This window comes from Leguminivora glycinivorella, chromosome 22, assembly GCF_023078275.1.
Source record: "Leguminivora glycinivorella isolate SPB_JAAS2020 chromosome 22, LegGlyc_1.1, whole genome shotgun sequence".
NCBI classification, from domain to species: domain Eukaryota; kingdom Metazoa; phylum Arthropoda; class Insecta; order Lepidoptera; family Tortricidae; genus Leguminivora; species Leguminivora glycinivorella.
This window is the reverse complement of record NC_062992.1, coordinates 1,003,912-1,028,058: the sequence shown is the minus strand read 5'-3', so window position 1 is coordinate 1,028,058 and position 24,147 is coordinate 1,003,912. Positions and strand designations below refer to the sequence as shown.

The following is a 24,147-nucleotide window of genomic DNA, read 5'->3' as shown; positions in this document are numbered from 1 at the left end:
CTGTAAATATGCGGTGAATGCGATAAAACTTGTATAATTGATTTATTCTGTAATTGGATAAGGCTGGTTACTGCTTGGAAATGTTAAGTATTCTTATATATTTATTTACAATCGATTGGTTTCTTTGATTGGTTCAACGTCTATTGTCCTATTTAAAAATATTTTAAGCGGGTTACTCACGTATTAAAAGCAAGCGCCCGCAGTATGCGTCGCGCTCTCGACATGTAAAGGCGGGGTGTCGCTACTCTTGAGAAAGGCTCTCGAAATTGAGCCGAAACATGTCGAACGCTATATCGACTTAATACGTGAGTAACCCGCTTAAAATATTTTTAAATATGTATGAGTCTCACGGGAGTTTTATAGTCTATTGTCCTATTTATTCTCTTGATTTGTATATCATCTCGCTCGCATTATTTACACAAGTACCTACACAATAAATTTAAGATTCGTTATTTTCTAACGTTAATGAGTTTAATCCATACTTATTACTTACTAATATTATAAATGGGAAAGTGTGTGTGTCTGTTTGTTTGTCCGTCTTTCACGGCAAAACGGAGTGACGAATTGACGTGGTTTTATAAGTGGAGATAGTTGAAGGGATGGAGAGTGACGTAGGCTACTTATTGTCTCTTTCTAACGCGAGCGAAGCCGCGGGCAAAAGCTAGTGACCTATAAATTCAAAGCGTCGCTTTGAAATATAACTAACCTTCATAAAAATTACTAATACATACCTATCAGTTTTTACGTGCCTTGACGAGTCAAGCTAGGAACATACTACGCGGACGTCCGCTGTCGCGACCGCGACCGATCAGTGTGCACAGTCTTCGAGACGTGGCTTCGGCTGACCAAAACATCAAAGCGAGCCAGATTTCGATCGGATGTCCGTGTGCTCAAGGTCACGTCCACGACCGACGACCGATAGTTTGCACGGTTAAGTGTATTTATTCATTGTCTAGATCCGCGTCCGCGGTCGCGCGACGGCGGACGTCCGCGTAATATGTTCCTAGCTTTAACATGACAATCATGACATGCAGAGACCACGCAAAAAGTGAGGTTAATTTAGGCGCTTAAATGCTCAACAATAAGTACAATAACCATACATGTGCAATATGTGCATGTCGCGTGCGTATACAATACGTACATGTATCTGACATAGGACACAAAGGCTAAGCAATTAGTACCCGCACGACACGTTGTGTATAACCTGTCACATATATCTATACAAGTTTCGACATATTGCAAGCGAGTATAGTGTAGAATTGTTTACATGTCTTTGGTTCAGTGGGTAGTAGGTATGAGACTGACTACAGCCGCCCTAGCCTAAGTGACAATTGTTGATTCGTGGCGATCGAAACGCAACTCTGTCGCGCCACTACGGAAGAGCGATAGTTATAGCTCATATGAGCGAAAGCTTTGTTACGTTGGCTAGGTATAGGTACCATACAGTGTTTGTTGTAAATAGAGGGTGCTGTGGGGTACGGGGAATTGATTTAGGCTACGTCTCGTCATCGAAAATCCTGAGCGAAATGTTTTGGAGAGATACTGGTAGTGGTGTTTATAGATTGAGAAGAACGCATTGCAAAAGCAGACTCGTGCGATAGACGCAACGTTGAACAGGATTTGAACGCATATGATCACTAAATGTATGTGATAATGCGCTTACCGGATCGTTATTATGTTATTTTCTCTATACAATAGGTACCTACTACATATTCCAATAACCGAATTTCTTCAGCGCTGTGTTGATGGCATGAAACAACCACGAGCTTTGTTACACGCACACGCACAGATTTTTAACCCCCCAACGCATAAACGACGGGGTGTTATAAGTTTGACGCGTCTGTCTGTCTGTGGCATCGTAGCTCCCGACCGGATGAATGAACCGATGTAGATTTAGTTTTTTTTAAATTTAAAAGTGGAAAATGTCTGCCTTGGGTGAGACTTGAACTCACGGCCTCTGGATCGATACTCCAGCGCTCTGCCAACTGAGCCACCAAGACTTCAACCAAGCCAGCGAAATTTTCCACTACTAAGGTCAATGGGACCCGTAGCGACATCTACCGTAAGAGTGTTAAACTTCTTAAACGGCAATAAGCCTAACGGTTAGCCTAAGGGTTATTCTAAGCCTAACGGCATCGATTGCAGACGTTTCTGCTAATCAGAAGTTAAAATTTAGTTTTTTTTGTTTGGAAGCTGAGTTAGTCGGGAGTGTTCTTAGCCATGTTTCATGAAAATCGGTAGACTATGTCGCGGTCAGGGGTTTTTTCAAAATTTTAATTCTTAAGAATATTCCTTTTAATCAAGAGTAATAAGTTACATTGATAACCCAGCGGCAAAAGTGGATTGTATATTCGGTAAAGTCTTGCAAATTAAGTTACTTTCTAGGGTTTAACCGTTACACCGTTACAGATTTATTACTGAATGTGAATACTTAACTATTATTATATTTAGTTGGTCTACTGTCAGTTGGCTATTCCAACACAGTGACATTGACACTTGACACTGACAATTCTGTGCCTATTTCTGGGTTGATACTGTCACTGTTGTCACTGTCGTGAAGTAGGCCATAGGTGTTAAAAACGTTATGTCACTAATGTCACAGAATCCTAAGCTTGACAATCATTTTTAACCCCCGACGCAAAACGACGGGGTGTTATAAGTTTGACGTGTCTGTCTGTCTGTCTGTCTGTATGTTTGTCTTCTGTCTGTGTGTGTGTCTGTCTGTGGCATCTTAGCTCCCGAACGGATGTACCGATTTAGATTTAGTTTTTTTTGTCTGAAAGTTTGAGTTAGTCGGGAGTGTTCTTAGCTATGTTTCATGAAAATCGGCCTACTATGTCGCAGTCGGGGGTTTTTTCAAAATTTTAATGATACCACAAATTGCACACTCAATTTATCCGGGTATTTCATAGATTTCCCTAAAACGTGCACCGCAACACCCATATTGATTGGTCAGCCTGTCTGTCATATATCACATATATGACATATCTCTCGCACGCACCCCGATTTGCATGTGGGGAGGCTTTGACTTATATGTATGTATGTTTGTATGTGTGTATGAAATGCTATTAGGCCGTACAAAGGAATAATGCGGGATTAAACGCAGACGGGATTGTCTGGCGCATTGCCTGTTGTTTTGATTTTGAAACTTTGCATATACGTTTTATATAATTCATTGATTTCTAGACGGAATTTTAATTTCTTGATAAAACTTTGGGCTCTGAATTATGTTATTGTATGTCTGAGGAGATACATAGGTGTTCAATATTCGTGTAAATTTCCTTACGTAATTTCCCTATTTTGTTATAATTTTAGTTGACGAATTTTCACAATTTGGAAAAGTTAAAAATTCTTCCTTGTGTTGATTTCAAATTGTTATCTTTCTGTACGTATTTAGTTATTAGACTTACTTATCGTGTTACCACTCTTACGTTGAGGCAATTGCAATAAAGTTTGACCTAGCTTCGTTACATACATACATTATGTGAAGTTGACGATTATTAAAAACTATAATAGATACCGAAGGCGACTATGGGATACGGGTTAAATTGTGGCGTAGGCGAGAGGCTGGCAACCTGTCACTGCAATGTCACAGTTTCGTTTTCTATCAACTCCTTATTTGCCAAGAGTGGCACTGAAGCTTTAGTAGTTTCATGTGTTCTGCCTATTCTTTATGGGATACAGGCGTGATTGTATGTATGTATAGATACCGTTGCCCACTGAGCTTGGTTTGACTCTAGATTATCACAATCCAAGTTAGATTTATTCGTCCCATAAATAAGGAATGATGTAGCTGACCCAGTAATATTTAATATATTTGTAATCTAGTCCCAGCTAAGCCAATAATAGCTTGAATCGATAAATTGTCACGCTAAGCCGACATTATTAGTGGTTGCGATCGCGGCAATCTAGGCGTAGGTGGGAAATAGTGCTTTGTTTTACTGATATTATGCTGTTTACTTTATCTTTTGACATTTTGAATATCGCTTGCCTACGCTGAATCATGAAAGGATGAACATTTTCCCAATGATGTGTAAGTACAGTATTAGTGTTATTGTCAAAGTGGACGTCTTTTGGCGTGGTTCAGCATAACTATTCAAAGGGGCTGATTCAGCAGATATTTTTCTGAAATAAAATCTATTTACCCAACATAGGCAACAAATCAAATTATTTTTATCAAATATCTGGCATTCAGAGCTCGCTGAAGCGAGAAGCGCTGGTGGCCTAGCGGTAAGAGCATGCGACTTTCGATCCGGAGGTCGCGGGTTCGAAGTTCGAACCCGGCTCGTACCAATGAGTTTTTCTGAACTTATATACGAAATGTCATTTGATATTTGCCAGTCGCTTTTCGGTGAAGTAAAACATCGTGAGGAAACCGGACTAATTCCAATAAGGCCTAGTTACCCTTCGGGTTGGAAGGTCAGATGGCAGTCGCTTTCGTAAAAACTAGTGCCTACGCCAAATCTTGGGATTAGTTGTCAAAGCGGACCCCAGGCTCCCATGAGCCGTGGCAAACGCCGGAATAACGCAAGGAGGATCTGGCATTCAGAGCTCGTCTGTTTCAGTTTAAAATTGTACCAAACAACCAATTCTTATAACACTTTAAGTTCTCGCGCTTTGTACACATAATTAAAGTCACACACAGGTCGAACGCGATTAATTAACATTATTTTTACCTTTTTTCCCAACGTTTCGGCCAGGTTGCACTAATGTTAATTAATCGCGTTCGACCTGTGGGTGACTTTAAATATGCAACCAATTCTTGTTTATAACGGTTAAAAAATAATGCTTCGACCTCATCCAACTACAGTTTACTTTACATCTGTAATCAATAAATGAACGTAATCTACAATTTATGCCATTCTATATCCATTTACACTTTTAGGCATCACTTGGCTTTTAACCAAATTATTAGCACCGTCAGGGGTGGGCTCCTAACTCGTATATAGCCTTCGCATAACGATGTTTTGTACGTAAATTACAGCCTAAAAGGTTCAGAACCCATTTGCCAACGAACAGCATTCTGGCACCTCTCCATTCCCCCAATAAGGCCCGACATGACAACGGCCAACTAAATAACTGACACAAGCTCGTACGATATTGCATTTAGTAGCGTGCGCAGACAGAGAGCGGTCTGGAGTTCTGCGTTCCGCGTTCAGAGTTCTGCGTTCTTTAGAATGTACCGAGTCTGTAGCAGCACCGCACACAGCGGGCAGTCTGCCCGCGCCGGTCAAAGCGGAACGCCGCGTTCTAGCGTTCTTTTCCCGCCGAGGCAGAGAACGCCGGAACGCGGGGATGTCCGAGGTTGCAAACACAGAAAAAAATAATGAATTGGATAGGAAAAAGAAGGATTTCTGAGGTCGAATCTACGGATAGTACACGACGAAGTGCTGTTATGTTTATTTTATCCTTAATAAATAATTACAATGTCCTAAAAATACAGTCAGCCTTTATTTTTCTCAATTAATGAAACTATTCATCGACATGCGAATAAAAATATCGAATCGCTGTTCATCTGTAAGGAGAATTTAATAGGTGGAATTTTTGATTTGGTGGAATTTCTTCATAGGAAAACGAACTTTCCAGTGCCATGTTGCATGTACAAAGACACAAACGAAACTAGAACGCGAGAATTTGACCGCCGCCTGTGTGCGTTGGAGCTCTTGAGCGGTCAACGGTCACCAGAACGCGGAACTCTGACAGAACGCAGACCGCTCTCTGTCTGCGCACGCTCTTAGAATTACAACTTTATTTTCAAATTTTAAGAGTCAAAGAAAATTTCAAGTCGAGATGAATTAGGATTACAACTAGTGCAGCAAGGCCGTTCATTTCCTTGGTAATTATCTAGTAGAAATAGAGAACTCTCTATGCTCTATGACGTTAAGTATTCACATGTCAGGAGAGTTAGGTCGAAGTTGCGCGTAATAGAGATTCGGCGACGTTAGTAGCCCGATATTATTTTACGTAAGCGAAGCAGCGAATGCGATCACGGAATGTCGCGAATATGACAATATACCGACATAAAGCACGTTAGATTATCTCAAATAAAATCCAATTTTCCTACATTCCTTTGATCGTATAAAATAAGCTCGAGTTTAAGTTGGCTCTCGTTATGCAGGGTCTCAGTCTAGTTTAAATGATAGGATAGGTTATTCGCTTATACTCAGTAAGCGATGAGAACACACCAGGCACGCGATAACTGGTGCATTAGCCTAATCGCGCCGTCGCTTCGGACCTCAATTAAATATTCATTAAACGCATCGCCTCTGGGGTTCTAGGCTACACGGGCTAGTGTTTCAATTCTAGATAGATACGATAGAATATTGGGTAGCTAAATAAAGATTTAACTAACAGCGCACTTTGGGAGTTAGTTGATTGATAGGGTCGGATGCATTTGCACCAAACTGTCGGTCACCATACTCATTAAATAGTTCAAAATGTTATTAAGGTACAGCGGGGCAAATCTCGACTGGGGGGCAAATGCGACCAGTCCATTTTTCCCATGTTTTACAATGTTAGCATTATTAAATAGAGTGTCCACCGAAGCGTGTTCAGTGGATACATGTAGAACTCAACATCATAATGTAATAATGGAAAAAATGGATCAGTTACAGTTGTCTCCCCAGTCGAGATTTGCCCCGCTGTGTTATAAAGTTTGATTGTGGTTACATTTTAATGGTGTCAGTCTCTGGGAGTTCCTTTAAAAAGTTACCTTTCTGACAAAAAATGCATTAAATACCTACATGAACTGACGTCATCCGACTGGGACATTTTTACGTTCCGCACAAATCGCCATAAGTTGCTCTAAGAGTGTAGTTGATGAGTGATGACTCCTATCTGTTCTAATCTCATGCAAACATCCCTGCAATAAGTGCTTATCTGATGAAATCTCTTGACACTTGAGCCTAACCTGTTTATCTCTTGTTCCAGCACCGAGGATGGAGAAGGCGAAGGCGTATATAAAGAGCTCGCTAAGCGCGTCGCGGCCGGCGTCCCCGCGCGACAAGCCCGCGGCGCCCGCCGAGGACGCCCGCGTGTGCTTCGTGTGCGGCGGCGCCGGCTTCAACGACCAGTACACCGTGCGAGTGAAGCCCGACCCTCAGGTGAGCCTGGTGAGACATGTAGCTTGCTCACAGCCGGCGTCCCCGCGCGACAAGCCCGCGGCGCCCGCCGAGGACGCCCGCGTGTGCTTCGTGTGCGGCGGCGCCGGCTTCAACGACCAGTACACCGTGCGAGTGAAGCCCGACCCTCAGGTGAGCCTGGTGAGACATGTAGCTTACTCACAGCCGGCGTCCCCGCGCGCATCATAGCTCAATCAGCCAAATTAAAATATTCTTCAAATAGACGTGGGACATGATATTGCCGTGCATTAATTGCTGTTTAGTCAAGTTCCTTCCATTTCGTATTCAAAAATTTTGGCACCTCTGTTTATTAAAAAAAAAGTATCTTCTTCAAGTACCTCTCTTGAACAGTTAATTCTGCATACCCATCCAATATATCCTTTGGGCACGAGAATTTAAACATCTAATGTAACTCATATATGCCTTAGAACTGTTTGTTTTTAATTAGTAACGATTCAGGAAACTCAACACGTGACGTACCGTAGGTCAAGCGTCAACCCGAACATTGCATTAGAATACATACAACAAAGTACTTAAATTCCGACAACATACGACGTCAACCGCCAATAAAACCCATCAAATCTCCACCCAAACATTTTTAATCACTCAATCAAACCACTTGACCATTCAATGTCGTTCGATGCAAATTACCGCCGCCGCGAAACCGGTTACAAGCGGTTAACTTTCAGCGCGCCAAGTAAAACAATTGACTTTAGACACGGGGCAATTGACACCGTCGACGCCAGGCGGCCTGACCGAAGTGGCAATCCTTGACGCTACGTGCCGATCGAAACGCAGTCTGGCTCTGTCGCGATACAGAAGAGTGATTGAGAGCTAGCTACGAAGCGTAAGCGATTGAGGGCATTGAGGCGTTGGCTAGGGTACCTAGCCCTCTCAGTTGACGACCGAGCCAAATGTGAGGAGAAACTGGGGGCCTACTGATTATAAGTTTTTTGGGCGATGTTAATCCATCAGTTATTAGAAAAGAGTACCGCCAGTGGATAGAAGTGATAGGTTGAGGTTAGCTTTCGGCGCTTGACTTGTCACACGGGGCAATTGACACTGACGCCGCTAGTTGAGAGGTGTTTTTCCAAAAGGACTTATTTCTCTATGTCAACATTTACCTACAAAAACATAGAAAAAATTAACCCTGTTGACGTAAAGAAATAAGCCCTTTTGAAAAGACACTCTTCAGTTGACGACCGAGCAAAGTATTCGGAGGAACTAAAAAACCCCACAGATTATGTCAGTTACAGTGCCGAACAACTGACAGGCTGGTCTGTCAAACTCAAACGATGAACAAAGTTCAATTGGACGTACTTTGTGGCGTCTGGAATGTGCAGGGTCGGGATAAGGGAAATTGACTGGTAAAAATAAACACTAAAACCGACACCGAAATATATCTCCCACCCGAAACAGTCAATTTGGACGTGATATTATCAATATTCTTAAACAAAACTCTACCGAGCATCAACCTCCATAACGATTCGCAAGACAAAAGATCCTAACCAAACAAGAGTTCGTTACCAGCGTGTAAAAACATGGCAGGTACAGGGCTGACCTTACAGAGGTACTGACCTAAACCAACTTGGATAAAACAATAGGTTGAACGGCTTCGAAGAATCGGAAGACAATGTTTACTTTGTTAGGATGAAACTTTATATTTTTGATTGAGAGAACTGAGAAGCAAAACTCTCCGGTTCAAAAATCTCCGGAGAAACACTCTTAGCATTTAAAGGTCTAAAAGAAAACTAAGTATGATATTGCTTGCCAACTCATCGCCCACGCCATAATGGAACCGAAATCCCACATTCGAATTCTACGACACGCAGGGAGGAAAGAAGGTGGTGAAATTCATAACCCGTCACCACACGGGACATGGTAAACTGTACTATCCGGTAAATTGATAACCATAATGACTGAGTGACTTTAATGAGTAGGCTTCGTCATGTTCGCGACGTGATACGAGTCACGTAAATTGAACTCGTATAAATTCCGTGAATTCATTAATCGGGACATGCCGGCATGCATTCGACACGAGTGAAATGACATGGCGGGTACAGTTTACGCCACACTGTACAATGTGCCGGTTGATTAAACTTTCGAAGCTTAATTTGTTGAAATGATTAACTTGTTCATAAGACGAAATGTCCTAAAGACTCGGTTAAGACGCTACATGCAGGAGCGAAAATGCTAAAATAGAAAGGAGCCCCCCTTTCAATTTGGGAATTTTAGTTAAATATACTAGTGAATTAACTAAATTTATCGAAAAAAAAATGTCCATTAAGAACAACTCAGTTGTTGTCACTCAAGATATTGCTAAAAAATCTTTAAAATCGAGGTTCCGCTCTCGACTGTTTCCTCCTTCAAAACTTAATCAATTGGAACGAAATTTGTGAATCTGAATAACAATGAAATAGTCTATGTCGGACCGTTTAGTTTTTTTGGCTAATTGTTACCAATCTTGAGTATCACACCTTTTTTTACGCCATAATCAAAAAAGCCTTTTTTGGAAAATTTTGATTGGCTCTAGCGTCTTTAAAAAAAAATATTAAAAAAATCAAAACGGTCCGACAGACAAAAATAATAATCTGTGTTGAAAAAATCATTGCTCTATCTTCAAAAACCAGGGAGGAAATAGTCGAGAGCGTTTGTATGGAGAATTGACCCCTCCTGTATCATCTTAAAGAGCACCTTTAGTACCGTTAGCACCGTTAATAAAAAACAAGCAGAAGTCATATAAACTTAATAGAAATCGAAGGACTATGGATATGTTACATGGATGACATTACATGCATTGTAGTTACTTAAAAATACTGTACATTACTGTTCTGAAGAACGCTGTTTCTTGGGAAAACGTTTACAGATCCTTGACAAACATCTAGAGGATATAAAAGATCTTTTGGAATATACCAAGTATTACGAAACGAACAAATCTCCCATGAAAGTGCCCAGTTGCAGCAGTTCGATCTATCTGGGTGCGTAGACAAGACGACATCGTTCAAATTTCGTAGTGTATCATTGTCATCTTTACGCGCTTCGGAGCGTTAACTATATTAGGCCTCTTGTCACGCCCAGTTGTCAGTCAATAACTCAATCGTTCACGGAACTGTCCCACATGTAAAGATAATTGCGCACCGTGGGACCGATGCATCAATAACCTCGGTTCCCAGACGAAAAACGCCATAACGTCACCGCTTCGTAGAAAGCCATTAATCGCGGAGAATTTTCCCATAAAATTTTCTCATGGCCCCCTTGGATTATGATAATGTCGGCACAGGATCAAGTTATCAGTGTTCCTGGTACTGTAGGTAACTTGCATGCAAATCTTGATTATCCTATCTCTTTAGCTACTGTGTTGTTGAAATGGCCTAGGCGAGCAGGTGTCATTGTCATTATATGGCGATTGGCGGCAGACACGTTTGCATTTCCAGAAAGTGTATTTTGTATCTATGTCTTGCCGGACCTTTTTTTTTCGTTGGGGAAATGCATTTACGGCCCAGCCACGACATTGGTCTAAGCGCGGCAGCGGCGAGCGGCAGTCATACGTGCGAATGAAAAGTCCCATCGCTGTGTCTCGCTTCAATGTATGGCCGCCGCTCGCCGCTGTCGCGCTAAAGCCTCCGCCACACGGGCGCGTTTCGAGAGCGTCGGCGTCGCGTCAGCGGAGCGACACGCCGGCGTGACGCCCGCAGGCGGCCGGCGTCACGCCGGCAGGCGGCCGGCGTGTCGCCCGCCGGACGCTGGCGGGAAGCGCGCGATGCGCGCGCAATCCGCTCATGATCTGAGCGATAAGGATAGCGATAGGGATAGCGATAGCGATAGAATAGAATAGAATAGAATTCATTTATTTAACGTCACAACATGGTACACACAAAAAGAAGAAGGCATGCAAACAAAACATACAATGGACGCTAAATAGACAGCGACAGCGATAGCGATTGCGATGCTATCGCTATCGCAATCGCAATCGCTATCGCTATCGCTATCGCAATCGCAGTCGAATTATATGTAGAGTCGAATTATATGTAGAGTCGAATTATATGTAGAGTCGAATTATATGTAGAGTCGAATTATATGTAGAGTCGAATTATATGTAGAGTCGAATTATATGTAGAGCCGAATTATATGTAGAGCCGAATTTATGTAGAGCCGAATTTATGTAGAGCCGAATTTATGTAGAGCCGAATTTATGTAGAGCCGAATTTATGTAGAGCCGAATTTTATGTAGAGCCGAATTTTATGTAGAGTCGAATTTTATGTGGAGTTACTCGTGAGTAGAGAGATATGCCCTTGTTCAAGTGCTAGAGACACTATTCTAAGACAGTCTGTCATAAGTTTCAGATGGAAGACGACCCAGAGGTGCCGCTATCGCTATCGCTATCGCTATCGCAATCGCTTTCGCAATCGCTATCGCTATCCCTATCGCTATCCCTATCTCTCTTTTTCAACCCCTTCATCCCTTTTTTTCGAAATAAAAATTAGCCTATGTTCTGTCTCAGGGTCTAAAGATTGTCTGTTCCAAATTTCATCAAAATCGGTTGCGTGGTTTAAGCGGGAAAGTGTAACAGACAGACAGACAGACAGACAGACAGACAGACAGACAGAGTTACTTTCGCATTTATCTTTCTACGTTCGAATTCATGATGCCGCAAATCCGTCCGATCGCAACGCGCGCTGTGTTATGTGTGACTGCACAAGCGTTCCGAGGGCGGACCGCTCGCGATGCGCCGGCGCGACGCCGGCGGAGCGCTCTGCCAACGCGCAGAAACAGCGCGCGTTCAGCTCGCGTGCCGCTAAGCTGACGCAACGCTCTCGAAACGCGCCCGTGTGGCGGAGGCTTAAGACCAATGTCGTGGCTGAGCCGTTACACATGCCATCCGGTCCGGGGGACCAGGGGCGATGACGGACTAACCAGAATAGGACGTCTTGCCGGACCTACCGCTTTGTCTGTCTAGTGTATCGTAGACCGTAGACTCTCGAAATAATGGTACTCTCACATTGGCTGTTATATAAATGTTTTGTAAGTTTTAAAACACTGTGTGACAAGGACAGCGAAATGTCAATGCCATCGTGATGTCTGTCCCTGTCACAGAATGTTATATATGTATAACATTTATAACTGCCAATGTGGTGCACCATAAGGGGCTCTTCAAAAAAAGGAGTGTTCCAATTCCAACAGGTTTTTACATAGTCGGCTACGTCCAGGTACCACCTACCTCTGGAGTTGAATGTGTTCATAGGCATGGTGACTGCCAGGGCTTATTTGTATGCCTGTTAAACTAGCACACAATACTGTACACCGGTCACGGTATACTTATTATTTTACCGGAATTCATAGAAATACACAAAAATTACTAAGTCATCCCGTAATTTTCTTCAGCTTCTAAACGTGCAAATGCTTGCGAAACAAACTTAAGAAATTTTCAATTTTCCCTTTCTCGACTGGAAAGTTTTCGAATGATTCATAATTCGGCACGTTTTGTGGTGGCCCCGCTGTAAGAAGTCGACGTTTTGTCCAAATTGGGCTGTGCCATTTATATGGCTGCGCGTGTAAAGCTGGGTGCAGACAGACGTGCGAGCAGACCGTGTTTCGTGTTATTTTATTTTAGCGCAATGGTTTTTTTCCAATTGTCTCGGACGAGTGGGTAAGTATTGAGCTGCTGTCAGTCCATAATTGCTAGTGGATTTAATTCAATTTGTGATCAATTTCATTATACATACTTTTTTGGAGTCTTTATTTTTTTTAGCGCGTGGCATGTGCATGTGTATACGCACCTTTATGCGCGTAGCCCCATAATTGATTGTGTTTATGTTTATGCTAGTTTTTCACTTACTCGCTCTACCCCATTCAACGAGTTAGATTTTTTGTACATTTCAATAATTCCTGTTCCCCTCATAATATTGTGTTGTGTTCTTGTGGTTAGGTTTTTATATGATGCTTTTTAGTTTTATATTCATGTGCAGTTTTTTTTATACATTTCCAAGTGTACAGTCACTATCGATAGAAAAGCGAAAGCTTGCGTTTGAATGATAATTTGGACATCTCAGTAAACTTTTGTGAATTTACCCAATAAAATAATAAACTGCGACTGCGACTAATAACTTTTAAAGCGAAAGACATTACCGCTCTCTCACAATCATTTAACAAACAACTCTTCACTATATAATTAACTACTTTATTTGTACTGCTTGTTCCATCTCATTATCTGCCAGGTTTAGCATAAAGATAGCGGAAATGCGAATCTTCATATACATTGCAAATTAGTTTGCAAACCGTCTAATTTCCGCGTACGACCAGTTTCTCTGACGCTAATACTAAACCCGTTTGATAAAACCATCCGACGGTTTTATGGGCACTGTTTACATGAATACTCATTTGAACGTTTCGAGGACTTAATGCAGTTTCCTCCCAGAACGGGCAGAATGGAATGAGTAACCATTTTTATTTTATTTGCGCTGTGACATGGGGTTTATTTTTATTATAAATGGGCTTACTTTTGGCCACAGACTAGCCAAAGCCACACACAGTATGGCCACTCCCGCTCCCCGCTGAAAGTGCCGCCCACCCCCTCTCGGTTACCTCACAGATACCGTCTGTCAAAAACGCGAACAGTCGACCTGTCATATCTCACTCATACAAGCATGGTATACGCGTTCACCTACACGACCTTTAGGGTCCCCCCACATCTAGCGTCTCGCGAGCGTCGCGTCGGGCCAACTGTATGGAAAAAGACGCCGCGTCGACGCGACGTCGACGCGGCGTCAGGCTTTGCCCATACAGTTGGCCCGACGCGACGCTCGCGAGACGCTAGATGTGGGGGGACCCTTAGAATGTGTGCTAGGAACGCGCCTCTTTCATATATTTGATCGCCAGTGTCCGAGGTGTGACGTGGCCTACGATGGAGTGAGCTCGCCCAGAAGATGTCTGTTCACCCTAAATTTGAAGGTTAGCGTTATATGAGCTCGGAAATATAACCGCCAGCAAGGAGGAGAGGTTCTTCAATAAACGGATATTCAAGGTTCTTAAGAGTCAGCAACGCTCTAACAGCTCCTACAATGTGGTTGTGAATTTCATGCGAGTTCTTGAAATGTCTGAATTGTCTTGAAAACAGCTTCGTTTGTATTTTCTTATCCTTAGCATGATCCAAGCTTTTTGCCATGGCTTTTTTTGGCATGAGAGCTTGGTGTCCGCTTTGCCAACTAATTTGGCATAAACACTATCTTTTACGAAAGCTACTGCCATATGACCTGACAACCTAGAGGTCAAACTAGGAATTAGCCCTGTTTATTTAAGGTGTTTTCCTTCACAGATACATTTTGAAAACGGCTTCGTTTACTGGCGTACAAACCTGTCTCCTGAGTCACCCGGGCCGTTAGTCAACTTTTACCGCTGCCCTTAAAGTTTGACTGATACCGGCTAATGAACGCGGGGCGGTTACTGGTTAAGTGATGCCCCAAGAAACGGTTTCAGAGAGTTATTCAACGAATTACTAGAACAATCGATACAGTTACTTGTATCGATTATTATTTTAAATACGAAAGGTGGACTTCATGGCCAATGGTCTTAGGCATTCTCTATTTTAGGGCCAAACAGGAATGCGTAAATACCACATTACTTTAGTGTTAGTAACGAGGATTTAGTAGAATTTAATTTTCCGGGGCGTAAAAGAAAATATCTTGAAAAATGTTGGAATTTCCTTTAACGCCTTTGGTACAGCACAGTACAGCGTAAGCTTTCAAAATTATCGTCGCTGTGTGTGAATTCAAAAGAGCCTTTGGTTTTCGGGTGAAATCAGACGTAATCGTAAAATGGACAGTGACTTGTCTAATTGCCACTCTTTGGGATTCAAACGGGCTGTGCAGGTACACTGTAGGTTCATCTTCCCTGCTATCATGAGAGGCGTTCTTATGAGACTTTACACGGAAGACTCCATAGCAAAAATGTCAATATCCACGTTTGTTCCAGAGTACCGAGCCATACTTCCCCTTCCTCGGCGCGCACGCGCCCCCCACCGGCTACCGGGGCGAGAGCACGGACGAGGAGGGCACCGTGCGCTGCTGCTGCGTCTGCTACACCTTCCTCCGGCAGCAGTGGGAGCAGTACGACCGCGAGAACAAACCCCACAGCCAGCGGTTCTACTGGATGAAGCGGCTCGACGGCAAGCCGTTCATCGGTGAGTCATATTGTAACTAGCCAACGTATCTTCCTTTAGCAGCAGGAACGGGTGACCAGAACAAGCAGGAAACCGTTCACCAGTGAGTCATACAACTTATATTGCAGTCGCACTGGCCCAAAAAGGCACTAGATGTTAATACATCTACAGGAGAAAGTACGACCAGAACAAGAAGCACAACCACCAATTCTGCTGAATTAAGAGGCACGATGGCAAGCCGACCATCAGTGAGTCGTACTTTAGGGTCCCCCCACATCTAGCGTCTCGCGAGCGTAGCGTCGGGCCAACTGTATGGGCAAAGCTTTTTTCCATACAGTTGGCCCGCCGCTACGCTCGCGAGAGTAGATGTGGGGGGACACTTGCCTGAGGCAACAGCCTCCGCCATCAGTGCAAGTCTAGTCGCCGAAAAAAAAAACTATAAATCATTACAAACTTCCTTTTTGTACCTGGGTGATTCTAAGTTAAGAGGTAATATGTTGTATGGAGAGACGGCGCGAACTTTTTTGTTGTTTTTTACCTATTTGTTTATTTGTATTAGTTCAAACTGCCAATTTGAAGTGTTTACAAAGACGTGTTTTATCAGGGATCGGATACCGGTATTTTTTACCGGTATTTTTTTCGGAACGGTTCCGTACGTTGACCCGAGAACTTTACTTTAGCGTTTCTGGTTCCATTAACCGGTATTCTTTTTCGTTCAGTGAACGAACGTTTATGAGTGAGAACTGTTCCGAAGAACAGAATTAAATGATACGTTCTTTAAAGAACAGTTCGCGGGAACGGAATTAAATGATACGTTCTTTAAAGAACAGTTCGCAGGAACGAAATTATTTCGGTTTTTCTATTTCCAAGAATTTGAACGAACAGTGCAAGCGGTGTCGGCCACGGCCATCACTTTAGTAACTTTAGTTTGATTTGAGACTAGCGGTGAGTAAACGTGGCGTCGAACGAAACAAATACGTCGAAAACATTCTGCACCACAACCACAATGAAGTAAGTTTTTTTCTTTTAACTTAGTGCTTTCAATTTTACCGATTTTAAAATTTAAGTAATGTCACGACGCTTAAGTATTTATTTACAGGCATCGTACAGTCCAAGGTCAAATAAGGACGGGACGCCGCTATTAGCAAGAGCGAGCGTCCTTATTTGACCTTGGTACGGTCATCTCAGGTGTGTGTGTGTGTGTGTGTGTGTGTGTGTGTGTGTGTGTGTGTGTGTGTGTGTGTGTGTGTGTGTGTGTGTGTGTGTGTGTGTGTGTGTGTGTGTGCGTGTGCGTGTGCGTGTGCGTGTGCGTGTGCGTGTGCGTGTGCGTGTGCGTGTGCGTGTGCGTGTGTACAATATACACTACTTTCCCATTAATTGTGTCGTTGGTACTGTAGATAGTCAATTACCATAGAAATTACATCAGCTACTATCAACAATGGACCTTTAGGGTCAGTTGCACCAAACCGTCTGTCACCGTTAAAGCATTCGTTAAATTTTATTGTATGGACAGTTCCATAGGCGTCTGCTGCGTGACGATGATGTGTGTGTCAAATGTGGTTGATGCAACGGGCCCTTAGTCTAAAAACGTCACAATGAAAGATGTGAAATGTGCAATTAGTCACAAAAATAAATTGTTTTTAGTATTCAACACTCCCGTGTCCCAGAACTCGAAGAATCCCAATTCATCCAATGTTCTTATACTGCTGCGAGTGAAAGGGGCACTAATGATGATATTTATGACTTGATCGATGCACAGAATGAGCCACTGAGTAAGTACTTACCTATACTAAACCTTCATAAACCTAAATACTGAAACTCTGCCCGGTGGTTCGGTGTTAGGGCTTGCAATTATCCGTCCAATTCGAAATCCGGATGATTCGACTCGATATTTGAAAATCCGGATATTCGGATAAAATGGATATTTCGAATATTTTTTATTTTATTTAATAAATCTCATAATTAGTAACATAATTATGTACTACGATACGAAAAACACGTCGTAGGAAATTGTTATTTTATAATCAGGCTTGAGCTGTTGTTCGTAACCTTAATGTTAGGTTAGGTTACTTAGTTATTTCATTCTTGCCTTTTTTAGGGTTCCGTAGTCAACTAGGAACCCTTATAGCTTCGCCATGTCTGTCTGTCCGTCCGTCCGTCCGTCCGTCCGTCCGTCCGTCCGTCCGTCCGTCCGTCCGTCCGTCCGTCCGTCCGTCCGTCCGTCCGTCCGTCCGTCCGTCCGTCCGCGGATAATCTCAGTAACCGTAAGCACTAGAAAGCTGAAATTTGGTAGCAATATGTATATCAATCACGCCAACAAAGTGCAAAAATAAAAAATGGAAAAAAATGTTTTATTAGGGTACCACCCCTACATGTAAAGTGGGGGCAGATTTTTTTTTTCATTCCAACCCCAACGTGTGATACATCGTTGGATAGGTATTTAAAAATGAATAAGGGTTTACTTAGATCGTTTTTTGATAATATTAATATTTTCGGAAATAATCGCTCTTAAAGGAAAAAAAGTGCGTCCCCCCCCCCCCCCCTCTAACTTTTGAACCATATATTTAAAAAATATGAAAAAAATCACAAAAGTAGAACTTTATAAAGACTTTCTAGGAAAATTGTTTTGAACTTGATAGGTTCAGTAGTTTTTGAGAAAAATACGGAAAACTACGGAACCCTACACTGAGCGTGGCCCGACACGCTCTTGGCCGGTTTTTATGAAATGACTTCAGTTGCCCATAAGATATATGATTTTATTTTTATGTAATTTTGACTAATATTTGATATTAATGAATTTTAATGCTAGAGACATAATCTGATTGCCATATGAGGCAAAACGTCATGTTGTGATCGTTTAGATCGAATATTACCTAAAAAAAACCGGCCAAGTGCGAGTCGGGCTCGCGCACAAAGGGTTCCGTAGCAGCAAATATAATAAACTTATTATGTCAATTTATACACCTGCCAAAATTACAGTTAAATCAACCTATCTCAAAAACTATAAGAGATACTTTGATCAAACCAAAAATCGTTGAAAGAGTTAATTAGCATGCATCACCTCTATTTTTTTTAAATTTTATACCCCGTAGTTATAAAAATAGAGGGGGGGGTGCTGAAATGGAAACTTTTTACGACTTTGAGAGCGATATCTCAAAAACCATTCACTTTAAGAAAAATGTTTTTTAGAAAACTTTATATCATTTTAAAAGACCTTTCCATTGATACACACGGGTATGTAATCGAAAAAAAACTTTCATCCCTCAGTTAATGTATTAAGGCCCCACCCCAATTCTTTTTTTACTTTCGATTTAGTGTCATAATTTTGTAGCGGTTCATACAACACATATTCCCATCAAATTTCATCACTGTAGTACTTATAGTTTCCGAGTAAATCGGCTGTGACAGACGGACAGACGGACAGACGGACATGACGAAACTATAAGGGTTCCGTTTTTGCCATTTTGGCTACGGAACCCTAAAAAGGTATTACCTACCTACTCCTTGTTGAAATATCAGATTGCATTTACGAGGTTTTCATTGCCGATTTATTCAAATGCAAAAAGAACTATGACATATTACAAACACCATTTAGCTTTGTTAAATAACAAGGCTGAATGATCTTTCTCTCTAATAATTTTCACCTCTTATCTTTGATGACTTCGTGACTCCATTCCAGTTACACTTGGGACTCTCGGGTAGACGTTCTTAGCCAGAGGGCCTTACGTTACGTATACAGCGAAAAAGTTTTGGTGTTGCAACACTTGCAACCTATTTTGAAAGGATAAAATGTAAAAGCGTATCTGCTTAACTACTTCATCTTGTTCTGCAGTTCAATACTAAACAGGTCTTCCGCCGCGGGATACATAGAAGACTTCTTTTTGTCAGAAAATTTGAACAGTTTTAGTTCTGTTTGCAATTTATTTATTTATTTATAATGTATTCGGATGCTAACAATAATGAAAGTGCAGCGTTTGATACGGTACTCAGTGTCACTTGATTGATTGAGTTAAATTGATATACATTTACATGAGATTATCCACAAATATTCATGAAAAAAACCCTGCCTGCTAAGCCGCGGTCCCGGCGGATTCGAATCCGGTAAGGGCATTTATTTGTGTGATGAGCATAGATATTTGTTCCTGAGTCTTGGATGTTTTCTGTGTATATAAGTATGTATTTATCTATATAAGTATGTATTCGTATCGTCGCCTAGCACCCATAGTACAAGCTTTGCTTAGTTTGGGGCTAGGTTGATCTATGTAAGATGTCCCCCAATATTTTTGTTTATTATTTATTTACTTATAGTCATACTTGTTATGGAGAATTTTTGGCCAAAAGCTGCACTTTTGGATGGAAGCAAGCCGCTTTGCATGGTGATAGTAGACATTATAGTAAACGATTTTTTCCGAGGATATCGAAATTTCATCTCTTAGGAAGCCGAGCGTAGCGAGGTGTTTTATGAAAATGAAAAAAATTCTATCTTTTTATTGTATCGTCTGATTTTGACAAAACGTATCTCAAATGAAAGGTATTAATTTTTGTAATTTAAAAAAAATACAAAGAAAAAAATTTAAAAGAAAAGTAAGAAAAAAATAAAAAAAGTAAATTTCCGTCTCGCACTGAATAACTTCAAAGAATGACAGACAAAATGTACAATGTCGATATACAAGTTTTTTTTAATCGAAGACAGATAAATTTTTAGTTGAAAACTGAAGACCGCATCGAAATCAGATCAGCATTTTTTAAGATACAAGTTGCCAAAGTTGGGAAAGATCGCTTTATATGGCCACTTTGAAATTCCTTTGCCAGAAAGTCAGAAATAACATGTTTTTCTGACACAGAAAAATACATAGTAACAGTACACATCAAACTAAAATTAAAAATTACGAGGATATTATAATTTCATCCCTTAGAACGACGAGCGTAGCGAGGTCGGTTACGAAAACCGAAAAAAAAATCTCATTTTTTTGTACGTCGTCCGATTTTGACAAAACATGTTTCATTTGAAAGGTATTACTTTATGTAACTTAAAAAAAATATTGAAAAAAATTGGAAAAAAATGTAAGATTTAAAAAAAAAAAATCCTTAATTTTCGTATCACACTGAATAACCGCAAAAAACGGTAGACACGGTGTATAATTTCGATATATGATTTTTTTAAATTAAAGACAAATAAATGCATGATTATAAACTAAAAACCGAATCGAAATCGAATCAGTAGTTTTTAAGATGCAAGTTGTCAAAGTTGGCTTAGTTTGTTTATATGGTCGCTTATAATAGTTATAATATAAATTCCTTAGCCAGAAAGTCAGAAACATTATATTTTTCTTACAGTTAAAAGTATGCATAGGTAATAGACATCATTATAAACATTTTTTTACAAGGATATAAAAATTTCATCCCTTAGAAACCCTTACAAAGACGATCCAATAAAAAAAACTGCCTTTTTTTTGTTTTTCGTAACAGACATCGCTACGCTCGGCTTTCCAAGGGATGATTTTTTTATATCCTCGTAAAAAATTGTTTATTATGATGTCTATTACCTATGCATACTTTTAACTGTGAGAAAAATATAATGTTTCTGACTTTCTGGCTAAGGAATTTATAAGCGACCATATAAACAAACTAAGCCAACTTTGACAAATTGCATCTTAAAAACTACTGATTCGATTTCGATTCGGTTTTTAGTTTATAATCATACATTTATTTGTCTTTAATTTAAAAAAATCATATATCGAAATTATACACCGTGTCTACCGTTTTTTGCGGTTATTCAGTGTGATACGAAAATTAAGGTTTTTTTTTTAAATCTTACATTTTTTTTCCAATTTTTTTCAATATTTTTTTTAAGTTACATAAAGTAATACCTTTCAAATGAAACATGTTTTGTCAAAATCGGACGACGTACAAAAAAATGAGATTTTTTTCGGTTTTCGTAACCGACCTCGCTACGCTCGTCGTTCTAAGGGATGAAATTATAATATCCTCGGAATTTTTAATTTTATTTTGATGTGTACTGTTACTATGTATTTTTCTGTGTCCGAAAAACATATTATTTCTGACTTTCTGGCAAAGGAATTTCAAAGTGGCCATATAAAGCGATCTTTCCCAACTTTGGCAACTTGTATCTTAAAAAATGCTGATCTGATTTCGATGCGGTCTTCAGTTTTCAACTAAAAATTTAACTGTCTTCGATTAAAAAAAAACTTGTATATCGACATTGTACATTTTGTCTGTCATTCTTTGAAGTTATTCAGTGCGAGACGGAAATTTACTTTTTTTTTTTTTTCTTACTTTTATTTTAAATTTTTTTCTTTGTATTTTTTTTTAATTACACAAATTAATACCTTTCATTTGAGATACGTTTTGTCAAAATCGGACGATACAATAAAAAGATAGAATTTTTTTCATTTTCATAAAACACCTCGCTACGCTCGGCTTCTTAAGGGATGAAATTTCGATATCCTCGGAAAAAATCGTTTACTATGATGTCTACTATCACCATGCAAAGCGACTTGCTTCCATCCAAAAGTGCAGCTTTCTTTTCATAACTAGTATGACTATTATTAAATAAGGTAGTAGTGCCACTCAAGGAGTAATTTTTGATATAAATCACTTTAATATCGTAAATGTGTTAATTTTACTTTAAAATTTGTTTTCCAAATGAGCTTCTTAAAAATTGCAATGGTATTTCTGTCATTCACAATATTCGAATTATTCGTTTTATCCGGATTTTAACGTGCAAATTATCCGAATTTCAAAATCAGCGGATATATCCGGATTACAATACAAGCCCTATTCGGTGTCACTCCTAAAGTAGGTACTTACAGGCGACCGTACCGACATATGTCAATTAGGGACGCAGTTATTTGTAAAAAAATGAGAAAGCCTTATACGGTCAACCGGGGTGGCTTTAAAACGCAGGGGTGACTTTGAAAATTTAGTTTTAAAGTCATACTGTAAGTAAATTCGCGATTTTCTATGGTAGATTTACAAGAATATTTATTGATCTATTATCTATCTACTAATTACATGAACAGTTTCAGTAAATAATGAATGATGTTAATTTTAAAGCCGTTCAAATACCATCAAAGTAACCCCAAATTTTCCTAAAGCCACCCCGGTTGACGTAGCTCTCCCGCTCTTACAATCCCGTACTTGTTGGACCTTGGTCGGTTTGGTCGTCTGTAGACAGTGTAGACACTAATACACTCGCCAACTACAGTTGTGTATTCCATGTAGATACACCAAGGGCCCAATTCTCAAAAGCTTGTAACTTATTGTAATAATTTTCTAGAAATGTAAGTACATTATGCAAAATAAATAAGATATTTTTATTGCAGATAAAAGCTTTGACATAGATGATGAAGATCTAGCCTTCAAAAAAATATATATAGAGAAAAAACTACCCCATATCCAAGCGATTCTGATGACCTTGAGTTGGATGTAAGTGCTTATAGTGTGAGAAAGCTGTATAAAATATAATCTGCACTAATTTGTATAAATATGTGTGTTACTTAATCTGTGTGAATTTGTAATAGTGATATGTTTTTAAATGTTTTTAAGGACCAAGATGCAGTCCTTGAGAGAGCACAACCCATGCAATCCATTTATAGTGAACCGGAACCGGACGCGATGTGCCCTTGTTCATGCAAGCGTAATATAGTTGCAGTCGTTATAAGAAAAAGTTAGAACAAGTTCCCGAAGAGAATTTACGGGCTTGTTTAGAAGATCTCGAAAATAAAATAGAAAAATATTATTAAATGTGTATCAAGATTATGTGTACTCTATCATAATTATAGCTTCAGTGTAAAAGTCAATCATATTTTGGTACATTCGTTAGTGAAATATCGTTATAAAATAAGGGTTATTCCACTAGTCAGAGTTACCACTAAGTTGTTACCAGTGGTAACTACAATGTTATTTTCCCATAGGCAATTACTGGAAAGATTATATCATAAGATTCATAAGTTTTGTTTTATTTTATACACATGTAAAGCATGACCAGAAATATATGACTACGCGCCATGTAGCGGAATTTCATTAAAACTATTTTCTTCATAGTCATCATACTATACTGAACTGTCACTCCATACATCAGAATAACAGCGCACTCCTGCCTGACAATAGTTATTTATATTTCTGGTCAGGCTTTAGTTTCTTAACCATACTTACCATATCCAACGCGATCAATGTTATTTTCACCAAATCTAATGGCAACAGCTGAGACTGTTTCCTCACCTTTAATTGATTGGCCTCAATGGCCACTGCGTAAGAGTCGTTAGAGGTGCACATTGACTTGCCTAATATCAAGGACGATAGATACCGGGACTGACAAAGCCCATACAAAAGTTTACCTCTGAAATGTCCCATACATTTCCGAGCGATTATTTCCGAAAAAATTAACAATATCAAAAAATGTTAGTAGTAAACCCCTATTCATTTTTTAATACCTATCCAACAATAGGTATATCACACGCCAGGGTTAAAATGAAAAAAAAATCTCTCCCCACTTTACGTGTAGGGGGGCGGGCACCCTAATAATGTTCTCATGCAATGATTAGTTGGTTTCGACTTAGCTTAATATATTTTTTGTTCTTATTTATGGTGTCTGTATTTAGCTCTGCCGTGAAAAATATTTAAAGAAATAAGGAGGCCGTTTCATCATCGCCACCAGTACAAAACAAGGTCCCACGTAAGAAGAAAATAAACATCGACGACTTCGATACAGGCACAAGCTTCATGAATTTTAGGCTGTGTGGAAGTAGCAAGTCTTCAAACCTAGCTTATTAAATTGTCATTCTCTAAAACCATGCTTTAATTTTCTACAAATATTAACGCGAAACGAAACCCAGTACTCGCTGTCC

At 40.2% G+C, this 24,147-nt stretch overlaps 1 protein-coding gene across 1 annotated transcript in view; it reads left to right on the top strand.

Annotated features, from left to right (window-relative positions):
* Positions 1-3,999: 3,999 nt before the first annotated feature.
* Positions 4,000-24,147, top strand: part of LOC125238057 — a 59,446-nt gene continuing 39,298 nt past the window's right edge. Inside the window, exons 1-3 of the mRNA XM_048145346.1 lie at positions 4,000-4,033; positions 6,931-7,103; positions 15,091-15,298. Of these exons, the coding sequence (XP_048001303.1) occupies positions 4,012-4,033; positions 6,931-7,103; positions 15,091-15,298 (403 nt within the window). The 5' untranslated portion in view covers positions 4,000-4,011. The remainder of the gene's footprint in view (positions 4,034-6,930; positions 7,104-15,090; positions 15,299-24,147) is intronic.